Source organism: Dipodomys spectabilis, unplaced genomic scaffold (genome assembly GCF_019054845.1).
Source record: "Dipodomys spectabilis isolate Male_0828 unplaced genomic scaffold, ASM1905484v1 ptg000002l, whole genome shotgun sequence".
NCBI lineage: Eukaryota > Metazoa > Chordata > Mammalia > Rodentia > Heteromyidae > Dipodomys > Dipodomys spectabilis.
The window spans coordinates 57,123,604-57,142,939 of NW_024870679.1; the positions used below are offsets into that span (position 1 = coordinate 57,123,604).

Sequence of the window (19,336 nt, forward strand, 5' to 3'; positions counted from 1 at the left end):
TCAGACGTTGGTCTCCAGCTCACTGATCTCGATGGTGCAGTGGTCCAGACTGGAAGTGGCTTGCTCCTCATCCTGTTCCACCTGGACTGGGATATGGTGGGGGCAGGTGGGGCCAAGGGTCAGTTCAGAGGCCTCAGCCACGCTCTTGACACAGCCATTCTGCTGGGTGGCCACAAGCTGCTGAAGACTCACGGGTTTGGTCTCACAAGGCAGCAGTTTCTGGAGGTGAGGGAGGGGGGAAAGGCCATAATAGGATCAGAATGGATTGAGAGTGGGTACAACAGAGCAGACTCAGGGCTAGGAGCCACAAGAGGGATTTTCCTGTAGACATGCTGGTGGTCTTAGCAGGTGATAAGTTTCTGAGAGCCCCAGTTGCTAACCTGTCCTGTCAAGGCTTAGTAGAGGACAGACCTGACTCACAGGGTCTGGGGAGGGAGTTGGTAGCCCTCCACTTGAGCCTGAGCTTCCTCCCCATGAGGTGGGTGCGGTCTGCTGCACGTGGCTATAAGGGGTCCCTAAAGTGCACCTGAGTGATCCCACAGACATTGGAGTTGCTTAGCGGGCCAGTGTTATATGCGCCACCAGGAAGTACAATGTGAGTCCTGACACATACTCAATCACCTGCTTTTAGAGGAGTTAGTTATCCTTGCCACAAAGATACCAGGTGCGGCCCAGAGATGTAGGGGGAGTGGCTAAAGGCTGTCCAGTGTGTAGGTGGAAGATCAGGTACCCTGTCCATCCTACCTGGCTCCACTCCCTGATGGCCTCTGGAAGGGCATTGCTCTTACCTCCGCACCTGTGTCCCGAGCGAAGTCCTTTCTGCAGATGTGGGCCATGATGCCTGCTGCCAGAGCATCACCCAGCACATTAATCATGGTACGGAAGCGGTCCCTGGAGAGCCAAGATGGCCAGTGAGTCATGGGTACCTTAACAGGAACTGGTTGGAGGGCCATTCTTAACCCAAATGCCCACCTGCACAGGCAGTGACTCTGGCAGGACAGAACTCCCAGTCTGTCCTTCTCTGGTGCCATTGATTTGGTTGATACAGGACTGGCTTTACTAATACACGGCAGTGTGCTACCCAGGGCGCTGCTCCCAGACATCAAGGTCTGGTTGAATGTTCTGTGGTCACAATCTTGAGATTCTTTACAATTTTTGAACAAGGAGCCTCCTGTTTTCATTTGTGAATGGCAGGTCCTCAAGTCACACAGCCAGGCCAGTGTGGATGAGTGAGATACCCTACTCTGCATAGAAGCTCTGGGGAGGGGGCACAGCCCCTTTGCCCAGCTGTCTGCTGCCCTCACCAAGGGGTGGGGCTGGGGTGGGGACCAAGTACACTCACAGAGCCCAGTCCACAGCGATGATGAGGTTGATGTCGTCAGTGGGCAATCCCACAGAAGTAAGCACTATGACCATGGTGACAAGCCCAGCCTGGGGGATGCCAGCAGCCCCGATGCTGGCTGCGGTGGCCGTGATGCTGCCGAGGAAAGGGGAGGAGGATGAGGGGGAGAAGGAAGTGGCAAGGCTCCTGCCAGGGCCTGCAGCACTTCAAGGAAGAGACCAACATGTTAGGAACTCTGGGACAGCTGTGTAGAGGTGGGGTTCTAGGAACACCACATCTGGGAGTCTCAGGGAAGTACAGCCTTGCTCACATTCCCGTGGCCTTAGGGTCCCCTGGCATCAGGAGAATCCAAGGAGGCTGAGGAAACTGATGTCTGGAATGGGTGTCTGCCCCTACCTTGCTCTGGACATGAGTTGCAGGATCAGATTGGTGTGCTGGGGCTGGCCTGAAATAGCCTTCCCAACCGCATCCTGCCCTTACCAGTCCTCATGGTGCCCACCCTGCCCACCTGTCCAGCTCAAGCCCCCTCCTTGATCCTCCCCAGGGTCCCAAAGTCCCAGAGGCCAGTGCAGCATGAGTGGATTGACCTCATGGGCCTCAGAGACCTCTACCTGATGGTGATGATCTGCCCAAAGTCCAGCTCGTAGTTGTTGACCTGGGCGATGAAGATGGCAGCCACAGCCTCGTAGAGTGCAGTGCCGTCCATGTTGATGGTGGCGCCCACAGGCAGCACAAAGCGGGCAATACGCCGGTCAATGTGGTTGTTCTCCAGCAGGCACTTGAAGGTGATGGGCAGTGTAGCTGAGCTATGGGCAGAGGAGCTGGTGTCTGCCCACCCTGCTCCTCCAAGATGGGCAAGGCCTCTGCCAAGAAGCCACCCAACCCAAGCAGCCAGTCCACAGCATGGAGGATAGGTGCTCTGACAGGTATACTCACAGGGCAGGCTGCCAGTAAACCACCACCATCAAAGCACCTGCTATGTGCACCAGGTGTACTTGACTCTTTCTGAGTTAGTGCCATACTGATGGGCCAGGAGTATTTGAAGCAGAGGGTCATGGGGGCTTTATGCCAGAATGTCTGGACCTAGAGTCCCCCTCTAGGACCAAGGGTCTTGGCATGTCACTTTACCTGGTGCCTTGGTCTCTTTCTCCCACACAATATTCAGATATTGGAGCTACTGCAGGGTCAAGCCCTCTACCCCCCCAGTGCCTAGAACAGTGTCTGGCCTTGCAGAATCCTGGGAGGTGCCTCTGCTCAGGGGTGAGGACTGTGGGCACTTCACAGAATGAGACTGAGAACCAAGGAAGAGAAGTGAGGGCTGGAGGAAGAGCAGGAAGAGCAGGGCCTGGCTCCTTCAACTTCAACTTCCCTTTCACTGGGAACTTGGCTACTTACTGTGGAGAGGACACTTTTTCCTCTCAGCAACTGACTCCTGCCTTCCTTCTGATTGGCAGCGTGGTTTGCGCCACCCCGATTTCCTGAGGTCCTCTGTGTGCAGCTGTGATTTGGGGTTCCTAAAGCCAGTTGTAGGTTCGTAGGACAACCTCCCATTCACTTTTCTTACCTTGGTTGGATTATCCCAGCTTCCATTACAATCCTATACAGTAGAGGCTTAAATTATCCCAATATGAGTATGAGATCCTTTGAGCCTCTACCTCACAGGGTTGCTGTGGAGGCTGGGACAATCCCAGGGAGGTTAAGTGACTGCCTAACATCACACAGCCAGTGCATGACATAACAATTATCCATCTTGAAGCCCAGCATCTAGCCAGGACATCCAGTGACAGCGGACAGATGGACTCCCTCTGACAGTGCAGGGCCTGACCCAGCAGATGCACCATGAGGCCAGGGAAAGCAACAACAATCTGTCAGTCTATAGCTCTCTGCCCTGGAGGTGAGGAACTCGCTCCTTTATGGAGTAAGTGAGCTTTAGGGATGATGGGCAGAAAAAGGCTCAAGGCTAGTGGGGCTTTGAGCATCAAGTCCTAAACTAAGTCTTGTTGGCACAGCAACAAATGATGGACAGATGGATAGAATTCCACCTGCCCGGCCCACCTCAGAGCTACCTGGAGGAAGTGGCCAGTGCGATGAGTAGGGCCTGGAGTACACCACGGATGAAGACAATGGGGTTCTTCTTGGTGATGAAGAAGTAGAGCAGAGGCAGGATGAAGAGGCCGTGGACTACCAGCCCACATACCACAGTGATGGCATAGAAACCCAGCTTCTTTCCAACGGCCTTGGGGTCATCCATCTCCAGGATCTTGCCAGCGATGAGGAACACAATGCCGAAGGGGAAGTACCTGGGGTTGGCAGGGCAGCCCCTAGAGCTCAGCACAAGACAGGCAAGGGTCCCAGCCTGGCCCTGGTACCACATCTCTGGGTGGGTGGTCTGATCTCTGAGCCTCCCACAGCTCTACCCAGGACTGAGGGAGGGAGGGTGGGGACAGAGGAGGAGCCTCCCTGGAGAAGAAGGCTTACCACACAGCCACCGCCACGATCTTCATGACAGACTCATTGAGGCACTGGCAGAAGCTGACCAGGGGGGCACCACTGTCACCCATGCGGCCTAGCATAATGCCTATAGGGACAAACATCACATCATAGATGCATCAGGTCAGGGCGAGCGCGCGCGCGCACACACACACACACACACACACACACACACACACACACACACACACAGAGCACATCTCAGTCCTGCAGATGATGCCCACTTTCTTCTCCTCTGTAGCCTCCACCTCCAGCCTCTGCCACAATGCGGTGGATGGCTTCCCTTTGAACTAAAAATGCTTCTGCTGACCAGCCATTAATGGGTGACCTGTGTCCTTGGACCATAGCCAACATCTCTCCTCCCCCAGCTTCAGCCCCACCTATAACCCTGCTCTGTCTCCCCCTGCTCTTCCTTTTGCCATACCCTAGCCCTGGTCTTCTTCAGTTTTCGTACATTCTTGAAGCTCTTCATTGCCTTGGGGGTCTTTGCCCAGCATCTTGCAATGCCTGGAACACTGGGGTGAAGAGGGCACACCTTGCTGGCAGACAAGAGAGGCCAGAGTTGGAAGTGAAGCTGGATCCACCAGACCCATTTGGTCTGTGGCAGCCTGGTTGATGTAGACTCAAATGACAGCTCTATCCCTTTCTAGATGATTCCTGCTTCAGCCTCTACTTGGATGCCCCTGGGGGTGTCCAGGGACTCTGGCTGGCTTGGAGTTAATGTGCATGGAACTCGATTATGGCAGTGGGGTTCTTCCACAGCAAGGCCAGCAGGAGGAGGAAGGGAAAGCCCTGTTCATAGCAGCTGTGCACAGCCCTGTTCACATGGGCAGCTGTGGGCACAGAGAGGTGGACACAGCAGGTATGGGCACAAACTGGTATGGCTCACACTGTCTGGTTCATGTGTACACACATCTGTCTCAAAGGTTTCTTTGGCTCAGCCAACAGATGCTCTGAAGGTGGGAGAGGGAGGTTTAATAGTGGGGGCTGGCTGTCAGGGGCTAAGGGGGGACTTGTAGCTCTGTTTGTTGCACACTCTAGCCCTGGTCTCTCCACAGGCCTGACATTGTGGCCAAGGTGGTGAGATCCAATCCATATCGTCCAGTCATTCCCGCAAACAAGGCCAGCATGCCTCAGCCTGCACAGAGCTGCCCCGGCTGCCATGCAGACTCCCCACAATTGCTCCAACAGCAACTAAGGCCCGTTTCTCTGGCAGTGATCTGGGCAGAGAATGTGTGGTTTGTGAACCTAATTGAGTCTAGGGGTAGGAATCCTTGTGTGTGGGGGGGTGCAGGCAGAATTACGGTATTAGGTTTTGTGGAGGCTGAAGCTAGACAGATGGGTCCTTCTTCAAGAACAAGATTTTTTTTTTTTTTTTTGTTTGTTAAAGATACAGTCCTTAGGTGTGTGCTGGTGGCTCACACCTGTAATCAGGAGGCTGAGATCTGAGGATCATGGTTCAAAGTCAGTCCAGGTAGGAAAGTCTGTGAGACTCTTACCTCCAACAAACCACTCAGAAAACCAGAAGTGGTGCTGTGGTTCAAGTGGTAGAGCACTAGCCTTGAGCTGAAGAGTTGAGCACCCAGGCCCAGAGGTCAAGCCCCACGACTGACCAAAAAGATACAGTCCTCAAGTGACCCTAGAGCCTTGCCCTGTGGCTTTATGGTAAGTCACTTGAGGTTGGGAGCCTGAGAGACCCAGAGAAGAGTAGCACAGGGAAAGGTGTGGTCAGAGAGGTCACCGTGGGCCCCAAGCAATGGCACAGACAGAAGAAAAAAGTGGCCAGTGAGGAACCCTGTGGGTGGGCTGGAGGGAGAGCCTTCATGAACAGTGACAGTGCGTAGCAGGTCATCAAGGACCCTAATCAAAGGTCCAGGGGCACAAAAGAAGAGAGAGGGCAGTACTCTTTGAGACAAACCAGCCCCCAGCATAGGAATTCCCCATTCTGAGACAGGAGCTCCTGGCTCCAGCCCAGTGCCCCTCAATAAGGGACAGGAGCCGAGTCACTCTAATAGATAGGAAAAGAAGGCTACAGGTGAATTCTGGTGGGGTGGGGGTTGGCCGGGAGCACTTACCCATGGTGGCAGAGAAGATGACAATTCCCAGCACATTCATGCCATCGCTGGTGCCAGGCTCCGACTTGTAAACAATCTCTGGTGGTGGGGTCAAGTCCAGGGCAAAGTTGTGCACGTGAGAGCCATTCTCTTCCTGGACCCCATAGATAAGGATCCGTCGGGGAGGGGCCTCCTCTGTGGCCAGCTTGGGAGCCTTGACAACCGGGGTGGTCTTGGTGCGGTACTGGTGGGTGATATCCCACCCAGGAAGGAGTCAGAGTCCAAGGCTGGTATTCATAGCAACCACAAAACCTCTCCCTTATTGATTGACAGCACCATGTAAAGTGGGTAGGGCCGGGATCATCAATATTCCATCCAGACGAAAATGGAGATTTCTTCTCCCATCTACATACTTCCTAGCTATGTTTCCCCTTAGGCCCACTTCTCCCTTCCTGAATTGTCATCCTGCCTGGTTTTCCCTCTAACCATTGGTCCATCTCCTCATCAACCAGGTGTCCTTAACCCCAATGTAGCCCCTTCTGACCAGTCAGCACCTACTTACCTGGAGCCAGCCAGCCTATCCCCCTCCCTTGGTGTTTAAGTCCTTGGGAGCTAGACAAGGGGGTCCTCTCAACCATCGCAGTGTCAATAAGGTAAGTCTTCAGGGGGTGGGACTGGGACCTAAGGTCTTTGTTTGCTCTGTGTGTGTGTGTGTGTGTGTGTGTGTGTGTGTGTAAGAACATGCCAGTTCTAGGCTTGAACTCAGGGCCTTGAGCTCTTGCTTGGCTTTTTCGTTCACAGCTGATATTCTACCACTTGAGCCATACTTGTACTTCTGGCTTTTTGCTAGTTAACTGGAGATAAGAGTCTCACAGACTCGGGTTGGGAAGGTGGCTCAGTGGTAGAGTGCTCTACCATGCATGAGGCTCTGGGTTCGATTCCTCAGCACCACATAAGCAGGAAAAGCCGGAAGTGGCGTCGTGGCTGGAGTTGGAGTAGCAAAGCACTAGCCTTGAGCTGAAGAGCTGAGGGACAGCATCCAGGCCCAGAGTTCAGGCCCCATGACCGCCAAAAAAAAAAAAAAAAAGGAGTCTCACAGTCTCCTGAGTAGCTAGGATTACAGGCATCAGCTACCAGCACCTTGTTCAGCAATCCTGTTTTTCTCATCTGTAAGATGGGATTATGTTAGTGCCTGTCTGGATCAAATGAAACTACATAAAATGCTCCCAGCAGTGCCTGGCACGTGAGCCCTATGTAAACATTACTGTTACATCAACTGAAGCAGCAGCAGCAGCTCAAAGTTGAGCATATTGTGTGGGAGCTACAAAATGCTTCAAAGCTGAGCATGGTGGGTTAATCCATAATCTCAGCTACACAAAAGAGATATGAAGCAGTCTTACACAGAAAGTGTGAGACCCTACCTGAAAAATAATCTAAAGCAAAAAGGGCTGGAAGTGTGGCTCAAATAGTAGAGCACCTACTTCTGATTATAGAAGCACAGGGCCCTGAGTTCAAAAATCAGGCCAGCCTCCCCCTCACCAAAAGCACAATATTCAGTGGTGATGTAATAGCCTAACATGAGGCCAAACTGTTATTTGTCTATCCTCCCTTGTGGTCCTTTAGATTGTTTTCAAAGTTCTGCCTTGTTAGGATTGTTTTTTAGAAAGAGAGAAAACAGGTTTAGAAGTCAGACTGGTCTAGTTCATCTACTGGCTGGTCATTTCCCAGGGCTCTAACATTGAGTAGGTTATCTAATCCTTCTCAGCCTCAGTTTCCTCATCGAGGACTTGGATTGGGTTCCACTGCACGTGGGGATGGCATGGGATGATGGGATGGCACCTAGTGCTAAGGTTTCTTCATTAGGAGTGGAATCCAGGACAGAGGTGTGGCCGTGTGGCTGTGTGAGGCTGTAAGGATCTCCATCCCCAGTGTCCTACAGCCTCCAGCAGACAGGGTAGCCAGCGGCCTCTCCCACACCTCCCCATCATTCCCAGTGACCAGCTCACCTGTTTGAAAGTGGCTTCCACCAGGTTGGCTGGAAACATGTTCCTGGGAAGAAAGTCAGCAACTGAGGAATTCCAGAGAGACTAGGGATGGGATCCACGAGGTCATCTGAGTCCCCTTCCTTCTCCACCTGGCCAACTCCCCGGCTACCACACTCCCAGTCCCACCCCCAGCCCTTGGGGCTCCCTTTCTACATTCTGGGTCAGGGCCTTAGCTCCAGGCCTCCACCCACTGCCTTCCTGGAGCCTGGCACAGCCTCTGACTGCTTCTCTGTTTGGATCACTGAAACTAGAATCCTTCATGGGTCTCAGGCTACTTGCTATCCAGCCTGACTCCCAGGTAGACCGAGGACTTCCAGGTGCCAATCATCTGTGCCCTACACTTGTAGCCTGTCTGCTTCCCCTGAGTGTGGTGACCTCCTTAAAGGCAAATACTGGGGGGCGGGTAGAAGGCGGGGTTGGGGGAGGGGAGATGGGAAGGGATGGGAAGGGGAAACAGAGGAGGCAACAATGATAAGAAATTATCAAGATAATTCTTGATAAGAATTATCTTGCCCATGTAATTGTAACCCCTCTGTACGGTATTTCCACAATTTAAAAAAAAAGGCAAATACTGGCTGTTCATATCCTCTCTGTGAGTATGACAGTCACCGCTTGGTAGCAGGGATTAGTCTTTGGACCCCCCCCTCCCATAGAGACCAGGCCCCTGAGGATATCTAGTTCCCTTATATAAAATTGTGTACATATTTGTTCATAATCTAGACATATTCTGCTGTAACTTTAAATCATCTCTTGTTTACTTATAATAGTTAATGTGACATAAATACTTGTTATGTTATATTGTTTAGGGAATGACAAAAAAATCCATATGTGTTCAGTACAGGCACAGATTTTTTTTTCCCCCAGAATGTTTGTGATCTGTAGTTGATTATGCCCATGAATGTGGGCACAATTTCTCTATATAGAGAAATATGCATTTTGTTAGTATTTTATTATAAAGCTAAATTACTAGTATTTTATTATCTAGCCTACGAGATATGAAAACATGCTATATGTTTTTTTATACCAAAACACACTAAAAACTTTCTACGCAATGTTCTACACATAATAATCCATGTAACACAATCTAGCATAGCTAAATATTTCCAATTTGGTGCTAGGCACTTCAAGATCATGTCTGTAATCCTAGTTACTCAAGAGGCTGGGATCTGAGGATCACAGTTGGAAGTCAGCCTGGGCAGAAAAATCCATAAGACTCTTATCTCCAATTAACATGCCAAAAAGCTAGAAGGGGATCTGTGGCTCAAGTGGTAGAGTGCCAACCTTGAGCAAAAAAGCCAAGTGAGAGCACAAGCTCTTGAGTTCAAGACCCAGTACCAACACAAAAAGATGAGCAAAAATACATAAATTGGTGGGGAACCTGAGGATTCATTATGGGAACTGGAAAGTTGGCCAACTTGCAAAACAATAATAGGGCCATCCTTACTTAACACCTTACATCAAAATAAAATTCCAGATGGTTTCAATAATCACCAAAAACTAGATGACATATCAGTGTTGTATCATCTCTCAGGATATGGAAAAACTCCCTAAGAACAAAAACAGCTATAAAAATTGATTTTCCCACACTAAAATTAAGAAATCCCTAAGAGCATGGCACTTGATTGGGTTCTAGAACAGGAAGAGATGATATTGGTGGAAAAACTGGTGAAATCCAAATTTTGGCCGAAGTATCAGTTATGAACCATGAGATGGCTCATGGATCATGCTTGCAATCCTAGCTACTCGAGAGGCTGAGATCTGAGGATCTTGATTCAGAGCCAGTCTAGGCAGACAAACCTGAGAGAATCTAATCTCCAATTAAACCATAGTAAGTTACACTGGAGGTATAGCTCAAGTAGTAAAGCACTAGCTATGAGCAGAAAAAGCTAAGTGAGAGCTCAAGGACCTGAGTTTAAGCCTCAGTCCAGCACACACACACACACACACACACACACACACACACACACACACACACACACACACACACACACTACTAATTATATAAGGCCCTAACACTGGGAACCCTGAGCAGGATTGCTCTTTTTTTTTTTTTTTTGGTAACTTTCCATAAACCTAAAAGGTTGAGGGCAAAATGAGCTAAAAAAATAACTTCTCCAAGATAGATTATAATATAAAGTAAGTGAGAAAAACCAGATGACTAAATGATGAAGGGCTATCATTCTAAATTTATAAAGAACTTTTTTACAAATCCTGCCCTTGTCCTTATAATCAATTGCAACTCAGATGCTACCCAAGATTTTTGCTCATGTGCTTACTTCCCGAATTTGACCGTATGCAACACACACAGCCTGCTTTCTGCTGGATCATCTTCCTGCTTACTTTTTCTTGGCAAATCTCCCCTTCTATCAAGACTTAGCTTCCAGACACATGGAGCTCTGCACATGGACACGAACATGCATTATTTCTTTTCTTTTCTTCCTTCCTTCTTCCATCCTTCCTTCCCTCCCTTCCTTCTTCCTTCCCTTCCTTCCCTCCCTCCCTCCCTCCCTCCCTCCCTTCCTTCCCTTCCTCCGTTCTTTCATTCTTTCGTTTTCGTTCTTTTCTTTCTGTCAGTCATGGGGCTTGAACTCAGGGCCTGGGGTGCTGTCCCTGACCTTCTTTTGCTCAAAGACAATACTCTATCACTTTGAGCCACAGCGCCACTTCTGTTATTCTAGTGGTTAATTGGAGATAAGAGTCTCATGAACTTCCTTTCCTGTGCTGCCTTCAAACCACAATCTTCAGATCTCAGCCTCCTGAGTAGCTGGGATTACAGGTGGGAGCCACCAGCGCCCAGCTTGAGCACGCATTATTTCTTTTTTCTTTTCTTTCCCTCTCTCTTTTTTTTTTTTGGTCGGTCATGGGGCTTGAACTCTGGGCCTGGGTGCTGTCCCTCAGCTCTTCAGCTCAAGGCTAGTGTTCTACCACTTGAGCCACTGTGCCACTTCCAGTTTTCTGAGTGGTTTATTGGAGATAAGAATCTCTCGGACTGGGGGCTGGGAAGGTGGCTCAGTGGTAGAGCACTTGCCTTGCATGCTCGAGGCCCTGGGTTTGATTCCTCAGCACCACATAAGCAAAAAGAAAAAAGCCGGAAGTGGCGCTGTGGCTCCAGTGGTAGAGCGCTAGCCTTGAGCTGAAGAGCTGAGGGACAGTGCCCAGGCCCAGAGTTCAGGTCCCATGACCGGACCCAAAGAAAAAAAAAAAAAAAAAAAGAATCTCTCGGACTTTCCTGCCCGGGCTGGCTTTGAACCTCAATCCTCAGATCTCAGCTTCTTAAATAGGATTACAGGCCTGAGCCACCAGTGCCCAGTAAGCATGCATTATTTCTTAACCTTCCTCCCCAGCAGCTGTGGCTGGAAGCAGATGCTAATTTTTCATTGTTAAGATTCAAGTTTAGTGGACACAAATGGGAGGAGGAAAATACCAAAGAAGCTACCACACAGAAGGCATGTCATGTCCCAAACATCCTTTGCCCATTTTCCAGGAATTTCAGCTTTTGTCATAGGGAGAGAAGAAGCAGAGCTAGAATCTTAGAAGCTTAACAAGACATCCACCCCAGGACTTCAAGCAGATTTCTGCAGCTGCCTGCAAGGACCTCTGCCATCAAGCAGACCTGGAACACAGGGCTGGAGTGAGTGCCAAAATTTGTGGGTATGGCTGCCAGGGTGCAGAAATCCACCATGATCAGCTAGGAGATGCCCAGGCCGCACCAGTTTTTAAATAGCGTGAAAAATCTCTCCCCATCAATCCCAGGAGGGCCAAATGACTTACTGTTTTCTAATGATACTTAAAAGGGAAGTCTGTTTTATTCTGAACAGAAACTAAACAAAGATGTTAAAGAACCAAATGGAACTTACCTACTATGTATATTTCTTTATGACTTCCTTTAACATTGGGATCAATTTAAAGTATGGGCTATGGCAGGGAGACTGGTTACTGACCCAATGTTCAGTCTCCCTTCCTTGCTAACAGAAGCCCTGTTAAGATTCAAGGACCAAACCCTGATCACTAGCTTCCTTTGCTCTGTTGGTCTGTGTGTGTGTGTGTGTGTGTGTGTGTGTGTGCGTGTGTGTGTGTGTGCGTGTGTGCGCGCGCGCGCGCGCGCGCGCACGTGTGTGCGTGCGCGCACACTAGTGCATATAAACCAGTACGAGGGATTAAACTCAGGGCCTTGTGCTCTTGTTTGGCTTTTTTTTTTGCCATAAGGCTGGCACTTTACCATTTGAGCCATATCTCCATTTCCAGCTTTTTGCTGGTTAATTGGAGGTAAGATAGTGGGATTTTTCTGCCTGTGCTGGCTTTGAACCTCAATCACCAGATCTTAAGCCTTCTGAGTAACTAGGATTACAGGTGTGAGCCACCAATGTCCAGCCTCCTTTGTTCTTATTGGGGGTGGCCACTGAGGATAAGTAGAAGACATTAAACTCCACTCTTGAAGAGGTGACTAATCAGCCAGTCCCCTTTGTTTCTTTCCAACTTTCCTCTTTCTTCCTGGAATAAGGAGGAAATAGCTAGAACTTGAACAGCCTTCTTGGACCATGAGGCACACTGGTGATAAAAGCCAAGGGCTGAGCTCACAGGTGGCCACAACATGAGATCCTGATGCCCAAGAGCTGCCTTGCTCTGGACCACCGAGCAAAAGTAAGTCTTTATCTCACCCAAGCCACTGCTCTTGAATGTTTTCCTCTGCCAGTAGGCCACAGAAACGCTTGTCCTGGGACCCATCCTAAGAATCAGAGCTTGCCTGTACATTTAAGTAAGAATTACACTTTTGATGACTAAGTAGGAAAATGTACAATATTATTTTTGGCTCTGAATTCTCATGGGAAGTCTTCCTGCTTGTCCCAGGGGGCCTCCGCTCCTGGTGGCATCGACAAAATATAGACAAGAATAGCCATGCCTCCAATAACCACAGGCTGGGCTGGGCCTCCCAGGGGAGCATACCCACTTGCTTTTTGTAAATGTTCATTGCTCCAGTCCCAAATTCATTGCCAATTGCATGTCCCTAATCCAGGCCCCAAAGGTGAGGACTCTTGCTTTTCAAACACAGTTCCTGAGAGTTTCATCGAACTGCTGAGATGGTAACTGGGAACTATAAATAGAGCCAATCCATTACTCAATCTCTGTGGTGTTTTAATAAGGTTTTTTTTTTAAAGGAAGGGGCCAGCTCTGATTAGTATTACACTTGGATTTTCTTTGAGGCCACACTGGGAGTCACACTTTCTGGAGCTCCCATTTGAAGCCCTGGGAAATGAATTCATGTCTCAGTGGGTCAGCCAGGGACACAGCCTGTTGTGCTTCTCTGGAATCTTCTTTGAGATAAGGACACAGACTTTTGTATTCCCAGAGGTGAGTCGTGGAGCTTATTTCCCTGTGTAGTCAGCCCCATCTTTCCGGCAGTTCATATGAACGGTCCCTGCGTCCCAGTTCCCTGTCCCAGCCATATGTGTTCTTGTTTAGTCATCAACACTTGGCAGGCACCTGCTCTGGGCCAGAGCCCTGGGTGCCCTTATTACCCATGTCTCCATTTCGTCTCAAAGGCTCAGAGAGTGGCTGTCCCTTGCAACTCTCTTGTCTATCTGTCCTAGGATGGTGGGCAGTCCTGATGAAGGGGCTTGCATTTGCTTTCTAAGCTCCAGGCACAGTGTCTTCATTAAGAGAAAGTACTTAGTAAAAGATGGGTTGCGTGAGTATAAGTGACCATTTCATCTCCCAGGGCTTTTATCTCTATCCGGTGCTTTTAGCCACCAGTGCTTTTAGCCATATCCGGTCCACTCTACCTACTCAAATCCAGCCTTCCCAGGATGACCCTTATGCCTTTCCCATTCCCTTCCTCCCTCCCTTCCTCCCTTCCTTCTTTCCTTTCTCCCTTTCTTTTTGTTCCTTTTTTTTTGGGGGGGGGGAGTGCCAGTCCTGGAGCTTTAACTCAGGGCTTGGGTGCTATCTCTGAGCTTTTGTGCTCAAAGCTGGTGCTGTTCCACTTGAGCCACAGCTCCACTTCTGACTTTTTGGTGGCTCATTGGAAATGAGAGTCTCATGGACTCTCCTGCCTATGATCCTCTAATCTCAGCCTACTGAGTAGCTGGGATTACAAGCATAAGCCACCAGGGCCTCACTCTGGTTTCCCGTTTCTAATGTCTGACAGCCGCCACTCCCCACCCACCACTCCCCACCTACCACTCCCCACCCACCACTCCCCACCCACCACTCCCCACCCACCACTCCCCACCCACCACTCCCCACCTACCACTCCCCACCCACCACTCACAGTCCTCATCCTTGAAGTTGGGCTTTGCTCTATCACCCAGAAACCTGTGTCCAGGAGCTTCTGATCATGCCCTGCAGACTCTTTTCTAGTTGTAGCCTTTGTGTGTGGAACTATGGAGAAGCATCTCTGGAGAGGAGATCTAGTTTTCCTAGGATCATACAGGGTTTCTTATTGGCAGGGCTGAGATGAGACCACTAGGTACTACCCCAGGAAGTCTGTGGCCGCTCCCTAAACCCTACTCTCTGACTAAGAAGTGGTGCTAGTCATGCCCAACCACCCAGCTCAGCAAAAACCTCAAAGTACAAGTGTTGATTTCACCACGTGAGAAGCCACTGAGAGAGCTCAGGCATCAGGCTGGAACATTTGACTCTGATGTGTGCAGGATCTGGAACACCACAGCCGTGAGCCAGGGCGGCAGCGTGGGGAGACCAGGGCTCCCTGAACACCAGCCACTCCTTGCATCACACGGAAAGGCTGTTTTGAATAATAGAATCCGAGAAATGATGAATCACAGGCACCAAATCCTAGAACAACGGATCTTAGAAACAAGGTTTCTCTTGGATAAGGAACAGTGGCGTACACCTGTAATCCCAGCTACCTGGGAGGGTGCAGGTTGGAGGCCAGCCCAAGCAAAAAAATTAGTGAGAAATTTTGCCCTCCCCCCAGCATATTTTGCTAAGCATAGAAGTTCATTCCTGGTTGCTGCTGCAAGGGAGGGAGGCATAGATAGGAAGTTTTTAGTCTAAGGCCAGACCTGGGGAAAAAAGCAACAACAAGAGACATGTCCTAAAAATAACCAAAGTAAGAAATAGCTGAGGGTGCAGCTAGAGTGGTAAAGCACCTATACACAGCAGGCAAGAGGCCCTGAGTTCAAATCCTGGTACTGAGAAAGGAAGGAAGGAAGGAAGGAAGGAAGGAAGGAAGGAAGGAAGGAAGGAAGGAAGAGAGGAAGGGAGGGAGGGAGGGAGGGAGGGAGGGAGGGAGGAAGGAGGCAGTGAGGGAGGGAAAAGGAAGGAAGGTAAGAAGGAAGGAAGGAAAGGGGGAAGGAAATAAAGAAAGAAGAAAGATATATGGAAAGAAAGAAAAAGAAAAGAAGAAAGAGAAAGAAAGGAAGAAAGAGATGATGCGTCTCAAAATTCTTCTTGCCTTGGCCTCCAGGACAATTGTTCTCCTGCTTTTCCCCAGACCCGCTTATTCTTTGTGAGTACCATGCAGCCTACATTTTGCCTATGGACCAAGGTCAATCCAAACCTTTGTGCCCAGTGCATGGTGCATTTTTTTTCCTGAGCAACTCCAGCTCCTTCTGGGGCTTCAGACCCTGCTGCCCTCATACAAGAGAAGAAAACTGAATAAAGAGAAAGAAATTATAGATAAACCATGGGTATAGTTATGTCAGGTAGTAATAAAGTAGAGCACAGGGGAGATAATCACAGAGACTGGGACCCCTCTGAAGGTGATCCTGAGCAGAGACATAAATGGTGAGGAACAGAGCTATGAGCTGTCCACAGGAAAGGCCACCCAGAAGGGCAGCGATGGCGTGAGGTGGGGCCACAGGGGACATGGAAAGAGCAGCGAAGGCCAGTGTGGCTAGAGCAGAGATCAGTAGGAAAGATGAGTAGGAGTGACGGGCCTGTAAACCATGAAAATTGCAAGGGGATGGGCTGTAAGCCGGTTAAGCAGCCTTCCAGCTGACATGCTGAGGGCCGAGAAAAAGCAGGGCAGCCCACCAGACATTCCAGCAGGAGGGGGCCTAAAGGCCATGAACTGGGATAGGATTTTGAAAGTATTGCTGTTCTAACATGGAGGAATTGGATGCAAGTATGAGAAATAGAGAGACGTCCCATCAAGACCTGCAGGGCCAAGAAAAAGGCAAATTTCCAGGGCAAATCAAGAGTCTAGCTTGGACGTGTTAACTTTGAGATGCCTTTAAACAACTACGTGTGAGATTGTAGAGTTCTGCTAAGAACTTTCCAAGGTGCGCACCACATTTGGGAGGACAAAGGCATTCAAGGCCATGGTGTGGGATGCCCCTTCCCAGAGAAATAAGTACATCTAGGGAGGACAGATCTGCCTGGATCCTACCTGGCTCTGGCCTCCTGGATGGGAATCATCCAAGAGGAGAAAAATTGCAAGCAGGTTGCAATCTTTGGTTTATCCTACACTTCATAGATGAGAAGCTGGAGTTTCCTGGGGAAAGCCAGGGTAGTGGTAAGTAAGTTCTGTTGGTGGCCCTCATTAACATGCCTCCCTTTTCTTCTTCTTCTTCCTCCTCTTCCTCCTCCCCTCCTCTTCTCCTCCTCCTCCTCTTCTTCTCTTCCTCCTCCTCCTCTCCTCCTCCTCTTCCTTCTCCTCTACTTCTCCTCCTCCTTCTCTTCTCCTTCTCTTCTTCCTCCTCCTCTTCCTCCTTTCTTCCTCTTCTTCTTTTTCTTCTCCTCCTCCTCTTCCTCTTCCTCCTCCTCTTCCTCCTTCTCTTCCTCTTCCTCCTTTCTTCCTTTTCTTCTTTTTCTTCTCCTCCTCCTCTTCCTCTTCCTCCTCCTCTTCCTCCTTCTCCTTCTCTTCCTCTTCTTCCTCCTCCTCCTCTTCCTCCTCCTCCTTTTTTATGCCCACACTGGGGTTTGAACTCAGAGACTGGTCACTCTACCCTAGCTTTTTCACTCACTACTTGAGCCACAGCTCTACTTCCAGCTTTTTGGTGGTGAACCGAAGATAAGAGTCTGGTGGATTTTTCCTGCCCAGGCTGGTTTCAGAGTGCAATCCTTAGATCTCAGCCTCCTGAGTAGCTAGGATGACAGGGGTGAGTCACCAACACCTGGCCTACCATTCTGAATGGCTTCCCATACTGAGTCTAGGGTTGGCTATATGACTTGTGGCCCAGATACTGGTGGGCTTGCCCAAAGCAGAGGCATGTAGAAGCACTGTCCCCTGTCATTGCCCTCTCTCATGCTTCCACTTTCATTATAAGAAGCTGCCCAGGTAAGCTCCTCCCTGTTACCACCATGATCAGAGCTGAGCCTGCTGGAGCATCTCAGCCAAGCCACCCTAGTCCAGCTGTTCCCCAGCAGGGCCACTAGCCTTCTGCAGACCATGAGTGAGTTCAGTCTGCAGCATTAGACCCTTCCAGTGGATTGCAGATTCCTGGTTGTCATTTGGATTCCATGTCTTGGACAACTTGTTACAAACAATAACTGATTGACCCACAGGGTGAGGATTTCTTTTTTTTTTTTTACTTTTAGTTTCTTTTTTTTTTTTCAGTTCATTTCCATAAAAACATAATATAAAAGGCAATGCCACCATCTTCCCCTCCTGAGGGTGATCCACCAAGCTGGTCTGGCTGCTCCAGTAGTTCATAGCTCATCATGAGATATGTGCAGGGCATGGTCACATAGATCTGTTCTCTTACTGCAAAGTTTGTCTTTAACATCGTCGGCCTCTCGAGAAAAGAATTCAATAAGTTCATCCTCGTATTCCTCCGCAATGCTTTCACAGGCAAACTTGAGGGTGCCACTGATGTCTGAGTCAATTCGGATGCCCTCAGGTCCAGTTCACTGGATTCTCCACTCCGGCTCACAACCCGTACATAGTTCTTGCGGTGGGTGGAAGGGTCAATCTGTTCCCCATATTCCTTCATGCGGTCACACACCTCCTCTAGCAGTTCTGTGAGATGGGCCTCTGAGCGGGCATAGGGTACCTCTACTACTGACTGGCTGCCATCTGGATTGATCCGGAAAGATCCCATCTGAATGGTCTTCTTGGGATCCACTTGAGCGATTTCCCACTCTAGTTCATCTACTAGAGCCCTACAAGCTCCACAATGTAGATCCTGGCTCCTTCGAGCCCAGGAAGTTCCCAGCAGAGCCCCTAGAAGCAGGGCCAGCCCACCCCAGCCTTTCATCTTTAGCAGAATGGGATCGCTCCACCCGGCTCCCCGCGCCGAACCCGGGTCCTGAGCAGGCCTCGGAGGTGGCCCATACGGCCGTGCAAGCCCCCCAGCAGACTGACCCCCGAGGATTTCTTTAAGGGAAAGAAAGACCCTATGTAATGGGCATCTTTCCTCATGGGAGAGGAGAGAAATGTGTCTCCCTAACTTTAAGCAGGAGAACTACCCAGAGACCTTGGCTTCTATTTGTTAGTATTTGGGAAAGGTAGGGGCTGGTGCCTGACTTGTGTCCAAAGGGCCTGAGACAGGCTGCTTCACCAGTGAGAGTATTGGAGTTTCTCATGGACAGATATGGCCCTTGCTGAAAGGACTCTGCCCAGGAAAGTTACTCAGAGGGGACAGGGGATGCCAACAGAGAAGCTGACCAGAGGAGGGGCCTGATGAATGCATTGCTCTGGCAAGTGAGGAACTATAGTGCTACAGGGAATTCCAAAGACCCCAGGAGAGAAGCCCTGAAACAAAAATCCACCAAGGGGCCTAAGCACTCCCTCCCACCTCCAGGACAGAACCTTCCAGACCTGCGCCCTCCTCTCCCTTCTTACTTCCAGGAGCTGGCAGCAGAGGGACAGGTGAACTCAGGAAGGGGAACACACCCCATAATCCTCTTCCCACCACAATTCCTAAACTGGAATCAGATCCACACAGCTAGGCAAGGACTCCTTTTAAATCTGAATTTAAATCTGGGGTCTTAGTATGAGACAGGCCTGGGCCTCATAGTATCTGAAACTGACTAGAAAGTAAGGATTGCAAGAAGAGCACAGAGCAAGGTTACCTGGGCACTGGCTGAGCCCACCTGACCATTCCCAGTGGGGTGGGGTGCAGATGCAGTTAAGCCCTCCATGCTCTGGCCCCCCAGTGCCCCTACCTGGGTCATTTCCAAACCCCCATCTCCCACTCAGACTCTCCCACCAGATTCAGATCCACAGACCAGCCATCAGCAGGCCTCTCCCCTGGCAGGTCCGAAACTGCTCCTCTTGCACCATCCTGTGGGCTGGGGACTACATGCTCTCTGCTCAGGCAGTAGAAACTTCCATGTCATTGCAGCAACCATCATCACTTATGTCCTCTCCCCTCACCTCTGTCTGTACCCTCCTTGTCCCCAAACCTCCACCCTAGCTAGTCCCTGACTCCGCCTTTCCCTCCCAACCCTGATCTATGGCTTGCAGTGGGTCTTCTGAATTCAGTTGTGACCCTGTTCTG

At 49.9% G+C, this 19,336-nt stretch overlaps 2 protein-coding genes across 3 annotated transcripts in view; both read right to left on the reverse strand.

Moving 5' to 3' along the window:
- Positions 1-19,336, reverse strand: part of Slc1a7 (solute carrier family 1 member 7) — a 43,035-nt gene continuing 23,699 nt past the window's right edge. Inside the window, exons 4-12 of one of the 2 annotated variants that reach the window (XM_042684966.1) lie at positions 7,893-7,935; positions 5,908-6,130; positions 3,821-3,920; positions 3,409-3,642; positions 2,329-2,347; positions 1,954-2,273; positions 1,343-1,477; positions 789-891; positions 1-219 (exon numbers count right to left, since the gene is read on the reverse strand). In XM_042684966.1, coding sequence (XP_042540900.1) covers positions 1-219; positions 789-891; positions 1,343-1,477; positions 1,954-2,273; positions 2,329-2,347; positions 3,409-3,642; positions 3,821-3,920; positions 5,908-6,130; positions 7,893-7,935 — 1,396 coding nt within the window. The remainder of the gene's footprint in view (positions 220-788; positions 892-1,342; positions 1,478-1,953; positions 2,274-2,328; positions 2,348-3,408; positions 3,643-3,820; positions 3,921-5,907; positions 6,131-7,892; positions 7,936-19,336) is intronic. The other variant, XM_042684969.1, reaches the window with a different exon arrangement.
- LOC122112131 (protein canopy homolog 2-like) lies at positions 17,489-18,137 on the reverse strand. Its single transcript, XM_042684980.1, is given in 2 exon segments — positions 17,489-17,731; positions 17,734-18,137. Coding segments are annotated over 2 exon segments (546 nt in total). The 5' UTR covers positions 18,092-18,137; the 3' UTR covers positions 17,489-17,543.